This window comes from Equus quagga, chromosome 9 (genome assembly GCF_021613505.1).
Source record: "Equus quagga isolate Etosha38 chromosome 9, UCLA_HA_Equagga_1.0, whole genome shotgun sequence".
Taxonomy (NCBI): Eukaryota; Metazoa; Chordata; class Mammalia; order Perissodactyla; family Equidae; genus Equus; species Equus quagga.
In genome coordinates, this window is record NC_060275.1 from 71,723,728 (window position 1) to 71,736,068 (window position 12,341).

Below are 12,341 nucleotides of genomic sequence, written 5' to 3' on the forward strand. Positions count from 1 at the left end.
AAAAAAGATGGAGGAGACATAACTTAGCTAGATGTATGAAAGAGACTTTGGCATTTTAGACGATAGTATGCTCAGATAGATGTCAGTAAGATGAAATAGATGTCCAAGAGCTAATGCAATCTTAAACTTAATAAATAGAATTCTGTCATCTACAAGTATGGAAGTGAGTCTTCCTTTTCATCTTTGGTGTTCGAATCACACCGAGATCATTGTGGAGACTGCATTATAAAAAAAAAAATAGACAAATTAGAGCACATTCAGAGATCAACCATCATATTGAGGGGCCACAAGTCTATGGCTTATGAAGAATAATTGAAGGAACTGATCATGATTAACATGGAGAAGACTTGAGGCTCATAATAGCTGTCTTCAAATATTGGAGGAACTCTTGGATGGAATTGGAATAAGATTTATTCTTTGTCATTCCAAGGAAAAAAGAACCAGTGAGGTGAGTTAACATGAACCATCAAGAACTATTCAAAGATAAACAGGGCTCCCTGGGAAGCAAGTTTTCCTGTCCTGAAGCTGTATAAATACAGTTTGGAATGTCATTTGTTTGGGATATTTTGGTTGAGGAGTTCAAACATTAGGTTTTTTAAATATGAGTATATATAATATATTTAATATAATTTATCTATTTTATATTTACAGGTAGTTTGAATTGTATCTTCTAGTAATTACAAAAGATTTCACTGTCTTAAAGGTTGTTTCAACTGCATTTTTATGAACCTGACTGTTTAGTACAAGCAGGTTGTTTACTTTCAGAATTCTTTTAAAACCATCTAATTATCAATGTTTGGTTTTAGTGTACCTTGTACCATAACAATTAAATATTTTTTAAATTTTGTAAATAATGCATCCTACTGTTCTGCCACTTGCAGAACTGAAATGTTAATTGTTTGTTATTCACATTTCTCTCAAAGAAAAACGTTCAAGAATCCACTGCACAGCTGATAACACTGCATGAAATGTTAGAGGTAAGTGTTTTGTGTAGTTGTTTTGTCTTGAAGCTGTCTCTTAGTGATTTGTGAACAATTATACACAGTCTTAAAAAGGAACTGCTTTAGTTCTTAAAGTATACACCAATCTTTGTTAAATATATTTATATTAATTTATCTTTAGTATAAAATTAGATTCTGTTTTCTATACAGTACTAGAAAGAATATTGTAATTTTTTAAAAGAACATGAAATTAGAGTCTTAACCCTTACTCATGTTCCCAAGATTATTACTTTAAGGAAATTTTTGTGATGTTATTTAGAATTTACACAGTGAAATCCTATGCTTTTACATTGATAGAATCTTTAGTTGGTAACTCTCTATTCTATCTAAAATACATAAGTGAGGTTAGCGATTCTTTTCATAAAGTTGCAGAAATTTGTGCAAAGTTTTCCTTGAAATGCATCAGCCTCTTTTTCACAATGTAAAGACTGGGTAATTTCAACTTTTTTCTGCTTGATATTTACTTTTTTAAAAAAATATCTTTGACCTTTTTAAAAAAATGTTTTTGAACTTCAGTTATCAAATATATTAAATATTTTAGAAGATCTTGATAGACACTGCATTGCTAATTAAGTGAAGAAGAAGGTAAAATAGTCTATGAAGAGCAGGATGTTTAACAATATGTGCCTTTTAAAAATCATTGATGAATTGAAAGAGTGATTTCAGAAAACTTGTGGCATTGTAATTTTATGAATTAGATGCTAAATTGTCTATTTTTATTCAGCTAAGTAGTTTTGTTGTCTCAGGATATCTTAATATAGAATATTATTGCTTTGAAAAGCAAAATACAAATATTTATTAGATTAGTAATTAGAACAGATGAGTGATTAGATTAGATTAGATTAGTGATTAGAATCTTTTAACATATTTCTAGTTACTCCAAGTTATGCTGAAACTAAGAAACTACTACTTCTTAAGGATGACTTAACTTTTCTTAAATAAAAGTTGTCATATATGTGGCAAATATTGACAAGTTTTAACTGGGAAATACATGTGTAACTTTTGAATAGTATACTGTGAGGTACCATATGAAACTTAGAATTAGAAATCGTTTTTGTCTCCAAGGCTAGTATTATCAATGATAAAAGTAACCAATATTAAACTCCAATTCAGTGAAAAATAAAACAATATATGTGTTTATTTTGAAGTTGAACTTTTAGCATTTTATTATTTCTAGATCTACTAGAATTTTGATTAATATAATTGAAATTAGAAATGGAAGGTAAGAAAGATCTGAAATTGTATTAAAATAAGCAGTTGCTTTAAAGTAGGAATAATATTTAATTTTTTAATTATCATACCTAAAATAAATGAGAGCAAAAACTTTTTTACCCAGGATGTGGTACTTGAAATAGCTAAGTTAATGGTAGGTAAAAATTTCATTTCAAGTATTGAGATATTGATATTATTATGAAACGTGATTGAAATGAGAGCTTCATAGTTTAATTTTATTTCTATGATACTTTATTTTGTATAAATTATGCTTTTTCTTTTCTTCATTCCTTAAAATTATATCTTTTAATTGAAGCTTTGGCCTGGCAATTCAGAGATATGGAGTGTAATCCATGATCTGCCGCTTATTACGTGCCCCTTGGGGAAATTCTTAACCCTTCTGAGTTCTGATTTTTAATTTGTGAAGGTGCTGTGTGGTAGCGGAGGAGGCAGAGTAATAGATATTTAGCATTTTTGAGTATGTTTGATAGGACGTAAGTGTTCAAAGAATTGTAAATATGTGTTTCTTGACAAAACTTTCCCAATGCCAATGGATTTGGGAAAGACAGGATTCTCAGTGCACGTTAGCATTCTTTCCCCCAGCTTATTTGACCATAGAAACTCTGTTTTTCAAAACTAAGAACATCCTTAGGGAGACCAATTCCATTGAAAGCAGTTTAGGAAATGTTAGATTATATAATTTACTACAAATGCTCAAAACTTTATAATTTGTGATTGTAACTCCTCAACATCCTTAGTGAAGAAATCAGAGATATTCCAGATGAAGTTGAAGGAAATGATGATGATAGAAATATTGTTTTGAAGATTTATCAGAAGACTAGGTGTCTTTTTTGGGGGATTGGGTTGGTGATTCCTTTTTCCCTCAAATATTAATACACGCATACTAACTGTTTTTTGAACTTTGTGCATATTTTGTTGAGTATTAAATTTGTTTGTTTCTTATTTTTATTTTTAAGAAATAATTATAACCAAACATCTAATCTAAGGAAATTATTAATCCTGAGAAGTGGGAGAACTGTAAATGCCTTTTAAAAAGTTTTTAGAAAATGTTTTCCATTATTAAAAGAGGGAACGTTCCTTCTTTGGTGAAAAACATTATTAATGTCTTATTATAGTTGTATCAATTTTTTCCCAAGTAAGGTATATTTTGAATGCTATTTTTTCCTAGATTCTTTTAAATAGATTATTTGATGTTCCACATGATCCATATGTCAAAATTAGTGATTCTTTTTGGCCACCATATATTGAGCTGCTCCTGCGTAATGGAATTGCCTTGAGACATCCAGAAGATCCAACCCGAATAAGATTAGAAGCCTACCATCAGTAAAAGGATGGTCTCTTTTTCACACAGTACTCGAAAGAATTTTGTCATTCAAGGATAATGGAAACATTGAGGATTACTTGGATAAAGAATATTATTTGCAAATCAAAGCACATAGTCCATCTTTCTTTTATCCTTAAAATGACACATGCTGTCATCTCCTATTCATTTAAAAATGGTCCTTTCACATTCAGGAAGTGCTTTGGTGTTTTAAACTAGATGGACAAGAATGCAAGTAAAAAATATTCTAGACTTAATCATTATAAAACATTTAATGTATCTTACTTTTGCAATATTCTTTGGAAAATTCTTTGCTAATTTATGATATTACTAATGTAATATTTTCCTTTTAAAATTTATGACAGTTTCCATTTTGCATTTTGAGTTGTAGTTGATGCTTCACCTCCTTTAAATTTAGGAATTATAATGGAAAGCCCTTTAATTTGCAGATGGCTTTAAAATTGACTTAGTATCTGATGTAGAAGGAAGTGTAATTTAAAAGTGTTTAGTAAATTTGTTCCATGTATACTGTCTTATTTCTAGATTTGCTAAAAATTGGAATATAAAAAACTAATGGATAAAGATAGCATGAAAACTATATTTTAATGTATATTATATAACAAGTGATATTATATATTAACCCACTCTTGACTTTGTTAATCATTACTAACAAAATTGTGTTCATAAAATTTTGTTTATCCACTGTGACTTTTCTGTAAATAAAATTCTGTCATCTAAAAATCTCTAGCTGTTTTGGTGATGTGGCATGATATTTTAATAAGTTAAATAGGCTTTTTGTAGGTAGATAAATGAAAATATTATAGGACTTATTCAGGCTTACATACAAGCTACAGTAGAGAATTCCAAACCAATTTAGTATCATTAGTTTTTTAAGAGGACTTAGTGTGTACTTTTACATTTGAAAATGCTTTTTAGTATATATCATTCAAGTTTCTTGCTTAAATACTTCATCTTTTTTAAAGTAAGCAAATAATATTCCAAGTATACTTTGTCCCTTCTATAGGAAATACAAATACTGTTATATTTTAGTGAATGTAAGTTCTTTTATGGGAAGATGACATATAAAGTACCTTCCTAGAATACTCTAGTTGGGAGTCAAAGAATGAGCAACTTTTATTCCTTGAAGTTACTGGAGAAGGGAGAAATGGTTCTGGCAGTATAAGTCTGATGGTAATTCTACAGATCAGGCAGAGCTGTTGTCGGGGACTTCCCTGTGTTGCGAATTACAGAAAGAAATAAATAAAAGCAAAAAACAACTTGATGATTTATTTGGCAAGTATTCATTTTGCATTTTACTGAAGAATCTGCTGGTTAGGATCATTTTACTACAGTGTCTTGTATAAGGCTCTAAAGAAAACTATGATGATTGCATCCTACTTTAATTCATTAACCCAGGCTTCTTACATAACAAGATTATTTGCCTACTTTTGATCTAAATCATAAACAAAGTAAATTATAGTGGAATTAGTCTTGATTTGTACTCCATCTAAGCTTACAGCCCTTAAAGCTTTTTGTGGTTTTGAGCATGTTGGAGAAAATGTTTCAGGTTCTGAAGACCTGTATGTATTTTCACTCTTCATTGATTTAAGAAAATCGCTGAAATCTATTAAAACTTAGAATTTGTTTTTATTTCACCAGGTCTTAAATATGATAATGCAAAATATCTGAAAGTAATACCACATTCTAGCTTTCCCACACCAGATGGTGATGTTAGCCTAACTTAGAAACAAAAATTTGTTTTGGTCTACCACAAAATATATTTAACTTTGTGATTGGTTGATATGTATGCATGGATCGATTTGGGAGAAATTAAATCTCTATTTGGTTCAAAATTCAACCCAGTTGAATATGACCTTCTTGAGTCTTATTCTGTATTTTATATGGTTGTACATCTATATTAACATTTTTGACTCCCTTATTTTCCATAGTTTACTTTGTTGTTCATTTAGCTAACTTTTAGTTTAATTCTTTTTGCTTTTACCAAGAATTATATTTTTCAATTCTATACAATATCTTACCTCACTTTATTTTCTGATATTTACTAGTAAGTGATTAATAATAATAACTGAAATAAGAATGGTGAATGAGATGTCCTGTTGCCCTTTTGGTATTTTCTAATCAAAACATTAAAAATATGTAATCTTTATGCTTATGATGCCTCCTGATAGACTGTATTTTTTCTAAAGTTTTTGTGGGTCTGTCAATATGCTACCACTTGCTAAATGCAGCATCCCAATACTTTATTGTTAACCTTTTATGACATGTGGACTCAGAAGCATCAATTAGTAAAGTGAAAAATTGCATACTATTACCTTATTTTTAATATTTTTCTTCATTTGTTCTTTGTCTTCTACCTTGTGTGGATTGAATATCCCTTTTTATGGCATTCAGAGATTTTAACTTTTATCTGATTTTCAATTATACAAAAAAATGAATGCATTTGTTTTTGAAAAATTATTACAGATATTACAGATAAATCTACGTTTCCTTTGACCACATTTGGAATTTGGGTTCCCCATACCAATGAGGTAGCCACTGTTTGATACATGCTATTAATTTTCAGCTTACATTATCATCTTTTCCTACCATTTAACTGTGTCAAGAATATAATAAAATCCATGTTAATGAATCTTCTTTTGTAGTAATCACAGAGCCAATTCATATCACAGTGGGTTGTTACATATCTGTTCACTATCCCCATATAAAATTTCTGCATTACAGTGTTTAATGTTAATACAAGTCTTTAGTATAAAAATATAATTTGATTTGTTCAACTGTATTAATTTTGTTGAAAGATAATTATGGTTAATATAATTTTAAAATAGTTTTTTAACTTTTCTGAGTAATAAATGATTCTTTTGAACCCCAGAAGTGCTCTATTCTTTTAAACAATATAAGAAGCAATATTTGCCAGCCATTTTGATAGATACATGAGGCATGTAGGAATCTGGGCAAGGGAAGTAGCAGGAATATGTGATGTAATTATGGATAATTCAAATGGGCTAGACTTACTAACATAATCTGATGGGAGGAAAATGCTTACATTCTCTTGAATGCTTTGGTTAGTCTGCTGTAATATATTTGTCTGTTTGGTCATTATAACTTGCTAAAAGTACTGAATTTGCTTCTAGTTGGTAGCTAATTTAGGGTACCTGTTACAAAGAAGGAGAGAGTAGAATCTTGAGTCTCAGTAATTTCATTTTTTGTATTTTGCCATTCCTATTATTTGTTAAAAGATATACCTAAAAAGTTAGGTCTCTGTACCCTCTTTTAAGTGTACTGTGAGAGTAAAATAAAATCTTTTATTTTTCTTATTTGTAATCTATCATAACAGTTTATTCCATAATATCAACAGTGTATTCTGTGATTATATGTTATGGATAAGTAAAGTGATTGACAACCCTGTTAATTTACCTTCATTTATTCCTTCTCTAACACTCTTCCTTTCTTTATGTAGATCCAAGTTTCTAACCCACATCATTTTCTTCACTCTGAAGAATTTTTTTTAACATTTCTTGCAAGGCAAGGCAACTGACAACAAAATCCCTCAATTTTTGTTTGTCTGTGAAAGTCTTTTTTTCCCCTTCCCTCTTGAAGGATAATTTCACTGGTTACAGAATTCTAAGTTGGTGGTTTTTAATCTTTAAAACACTAAATATTTCACTCCACTCTTTTCTTGTTTTCATGATTTCTAAAGAGAAGTCTAATGTAATTCTTATCCTTATTCCTCCATTTCAAGATTTTTATTCCTCTGGCTTCTTTCAATACTTTGTTTTTGTTTTTCTGGAATTTGAATATGATATGCTTCTGTGTAGATTTTTTTGACATTTATCCTGCTTGGTGTTTTCTGAGCTTCCTGGATTTGTGACTTGGTATCTGTCATTATCATTATTACTTCAAATATTTCGTGTCCCTTTCTTCTCCTTCTGATAGTCCCATGACGTGTATGTTAAACATTTTGTAATCATCTAATAGTTCTTAGCTATTCTGTCTGGTCTTTGTCACTCTTTTTTTCTGTCTGCATTTCAGTTTTGGAAGTTTCTATTGACACATTTTCAAGCACACTGATTCTTTCCTCAGCTGTGCCCACTCTCTTGCTGAGCCAATCAAAAGCATTCTTCATTTCTGTTACATTGTTTTTAATTTTTAGCATTTCCTTTTGATTCTTTCTTAGAGTCTTTATCTCTGCTTATATTACTATTTATTTTTTCACCTTATTTACTTTTTCCATCAGAGCCTATAGCATATTAATTGTAGTTGTTTTAAATTCCTGGTCTGATCATTCCAAAATCTCTGTCATATCTGAGTATGGTTCTTATGCTTTTTCTCTTCAAGGTGCCTTTTTTTGTCTTTTACTATGGCTTTTAAGTTTTGTTAATCCAGACATGATGTACTGGATAAAAAGGAACCTGGTACTGGCTCCACTGGCTATTTCTGCTCCTGGGCTTCTGCTCTAGTAACTGTGATGTTATGTATTTGTCTGTCTGTGATTGACAGCAAATGTAAGAGATTAGTGGGAGGAATTTGAAATACTGGTATAAAGTATTTGCATTACTCGTTATGTGGTATAATATTATTTGAAAGTAAAGTTGGATTAGTTCTAAGGTCTATATTGCAAACTCTAGCGCAATAACTAAAAAAAAAGGTTTTTAAGGAAAAGCATCATATAAAATGCTTGTTTAAACTAGAGAAGGCAAAAAAGTGGAAAACAAAAAAGAACAAGGGCAATAAATAGAAAACAGTAACAAACACGGTAGATCTAAATCCAACTATGTCAATAATCACTAAATGTGACTAGACTGAATATACAAATTAATACAGGACTGTCAGAGTAGTTGATAAAACAAGACTCAACTATGTTTATTACAAGAATGCATTTGAAATATAAAGACTCAGATTAAAAGTAAAGGGATGGAGAAAGATATACCATGCTAACATTAATGAAAAGAAACCTAGACTTAGCTATATTAATTTCAGACAAAGCAGACTTCAGAGCAAGGAAAATGACCAGGAATTATGAATGGCACTTTGTATTGATAAAGTGGTCAATTCTCTAAGAAGACATAATAATCCTTAATGTGTTTGCACCTAACAACATTATCATAATACATGAGGCAAAAACTGATAGAACTCCAAGAAGATATAGCTGAGTTCGCTATTGTAGTTGGAACCTTCAGCATTCCTGTATCAGTAATTGATGGGTCCAGCAGGCAGAAAGTTAGTAAGGGTTTAGTTAAACTGAACAGCACCATCAATCAACTGGTTCTAATTGACATTTGTAGAATACTTATCCAGTAACAGCAGAATACATGTTCTTTTCAAGTTCACATGGAACATTTACTAAGACCTCATTCTGGGTCATGAATAAATTTTTAAAAATAGACTGCAAAGTATGCTCTCAGACTACAATAGAATTAAACTAGAAATCCCAATAACAGAAAGATACCTGGAAAATCCCACAATATTTGGAGATTAAACAACACACTCCAAAATAATACACAAATCAAAGAAGTCTCAAGAGAAACTTTTAAATATTTTGAACTAAATGAAAATGCTACTCATCAAAATTTGTGAGATGCAGCAAAAACAGTTTAGAGAGAAATTTATAGCATTGAATGTATTTCTTAGAAAAGATGAAAGAGCTAAAAGCAATAATCTAAGATTCCACCTTAGGAAACTGGAAAAAGAAGAGCAAATTAAATCCAAAGTAAACAGAAGAAAAGAAATAATAAAAATCAGACTTGAAATCAGTGAAAATGAAAACAGGAGAAATCAGTGGAGCAAATCAATGAAACCAAAAGCTGCTTGTTTGAAAATATCAATAGAATTGATAAATCTGTAGCCAGGCTAACTAAGAAAGAAAGAAAACAAAAATTACGATATCAGAAATTGAGGGACCATCATTACTGATCCCAGGAAGATTAAAAAGATAAAAAATAAGTTAAAAACAAAACAGGGAAGATAAAGGCATATTATGAACAACTTTATGCCCACAAATTTTATAATTTAGATGAAATGGAACAATTTTATGAAAGACAATCTACTAAAATTCACACAAAGGAAAATAGCTACTTTGCTTAAGCCTATATCTATTAAAGGAATTGAATCAATAAATAATGTTTCCAAAACAGAAAGCATCAGGCTCAGATGGTTCCAGTGGTGAATTCTACCAAATATTCAAGAAGGAAATGATGCCAATTCTTTACAATCTGTTCTATAAAGTAGAAGCAAAGAGAATGGTTTCTGACTCGTTCTATGAGGCCAGCATTACCCCAGTACCAAAACCAGACAAAGACGTTACAAGAAAGGAAAGCTACAAATATCTCTCATGAATATAGGTGCAAGAATCCTCAAGAAAAGTAATGAGATTCAGGGCTGGCCCCGTGGCCAAGTGCTTAAGTTCACATGCTCCACTTCGGTGGCCCAGGGTTTCACCAGTTGGGATCCTGGGCATGGACATGGCACTGCTTGTCAGGCCATGCTGAGGCAGCGTCCCACATGCCACAACTAGAAGGACCCACAACTGAAAAACATACAAGTATATACTAAGGGGGTTTGGGGAGAAAAAACAGGGAAAAAAAAGTAATGAAATTCAACAATGTATCACAAAAGAGTATATACCATAGCCAGTCACATTTATTACAGGTATGCAAGAATGGTTCAATATTCAAAAATCAATTAATGTAATCTATCACACCATCAGACTAAAGCAGAAAAATCATATGATCATACCAATAGATTACAGAAAAGCCGTTTGACAAAATCCAACAGCCATTCATGATAAAAACTCTCAGCAAGCTAGGAATAGAAAGGAATTTCCTTAACTTGATAAAGAACATCTGCAAAAAACTTACAGCTAACGTACCTTCTTAATGATGGGAAACTAAATGCTTTTTCTCTAAGCTTGAGAGCAAGTCAAGAATGTCTCACCACTCCTAGTCAACATTGTATTAGAAGTTCTACCTAATGCAGTAAGACAAAAAACATCCCAAGAATCAACAAAAAATCTCTTGGAACTAAAGTCCGGTTATAGCAAGGTTGCAGGATATAAGGTTAACATACAAAAGTTACCTGTATACACTTGAAAGTCAAAACGTCATTTACATTAACGCCAAAAAAAGAGAGAGAGAAATACTTATTATAAATCTAACAGAATATGTACAAGATTTATACGAGGAAACCTACAAAAGTTATAAAAGAAATCAAAGAAGATCTAAATAAATGGAAAGATACTCCATGTTTATGGATAGAAAAACTTAAAGTCTCAATTCTTCCCGAATTGATTTATAGATTTAAAGCAATCCCAATCAAAATCCCAGCAAGTTACTTTGTGGAAATTAACAAATTGATTCTAAAGTTTATATGGAAAGGCAGAAGACTCAGTATAGCTGCCACAATGTTGAAGAAGAACAAAGTTGGAAGACACCAACTTTAAGACTTACTATAAAGCTATAGTAACCAAGACAGTGTGATATTGGTGAAAGAATAGACAAATAGATCAATGGAATAGAACAGAGAGCTCAGAAATAGACCCATGCAAATATGGCCAGCTGATCTTTGACAAAGGAACAAAGGCAGTCCAATGGAGAAAGCTTAGTCTTTTTCAACAAATGATCTTAGAACAGTACATGCACATGCAAAAAGAAAAACAAATGAAAACAACAAGCAAACAAAAACTAGACACTGACATTACACCTTTAACAAAAATTAAAATGGATCATAGGCCTAAATGTAAAATGCACAGCTGTAAAACTTCTAGAAAATAACATGAGAAAATCTAGTTTGACTTTGGGTTTGGTGAAGACTTTTTAGATACAACAGCAAAAGTACATTTCATGAAAAAAAAATGATAAGTTGGACTTTATTCAAATTAACAACTTCTGCTCTGTTAAAGACTGTATGGAAAAGACATAGAATGAAAAAGTAAGCCACAGACTGGGAGAAAATATTTGCAAAACACATATCTGATAAAGATAACACAAAACTAATCAAAATATGCAAACAACTCTTAAAATTCAACAATAAGACAACAAACATCTCAATTAAAAAGAAGGTAAAAGATCTGAACACGGGACCGGCCCCATAGCTGAGCGGTTAAATTTGTGCACTCCACTTTGGCAGCCCAGGGTTTCACTGGTTGGGATTCTGGGCGCAGACCAAGCACCGCTCATCAAGCCATGCTGATGTGGCATCCCGCATAGCTCAACTAGAAGAACTTACAATTGGAACATACAACTGTGTACTGGGGAGATTAGGGAGAAGAAAAAAAGAAAAAGATCTGAACAGACAGCTCACAAAAGAAGATATACAGTAGGCCATGCTGTGGTGGCATCCCACATAGAAGAACTAGAATGACTTACAACTATGTACTGGGGCTTTGGGGAGGGAAAAAAAACCGAAAAAAAAGAGAGGAAGATTGGCAACGTGTTAGTTCAGGGCCAATCTTCCTCACCAAAAAGCATACCTTAAAAAAAAAACAAAGGATGGCTCAAATCAAAAACGTTGGCAACAACAAATGCTGGTGAAAATGTGGAGCAACAGGGACTCTCATTCACTGCTGGTGGGAATGCAAAATGATACAGCCACCCTGGAAAGCAGTTGGGCAGTTTCTTATAATATTAAGCATACTCTTACCATGCGACCCACTGATTACACTCCTTGATATTTACCCAAATGAGTTGAAAATGTAGGTCCATACAAAATCCTGCACACAAATGTTTATAGCAGCGTTTTTCATAACTGCCAAAAATTGGAAGCAATCCAGA

General features: G+C 31.6%; 1 protein-coding gene across 2 annotated transcripts in view; it reads left to right on the top strand.

The window, feature by feature from the left end:
- CENPK (centromere protein K) overlaps window positions 1-5,612 on the top strand; it is a 40,091-nt gene extending 34,479 nt beyond the window's left edge. For both annotated transcript variants that reach the window (XM_046671071.1, XM_046671072.1), the window contains exons 10-11: window positions 924-977; window positions 3,403-5,612. In XM_046671071.1, the coding sequence (XP_046527027.1) occupies window positions 924-977; window positions 3,403-3,561 (213 nt within the window). In that variant the 3' untranslated portion in view covers window positions 3,562-5,612. The remainder of the gene's footprint in view (window positions 1-923; window positions 978-3,402) is intronic.
- The last annotated feature ends 6,729 nt before the right edge of the window (window positions 5,613-12,341 follow it).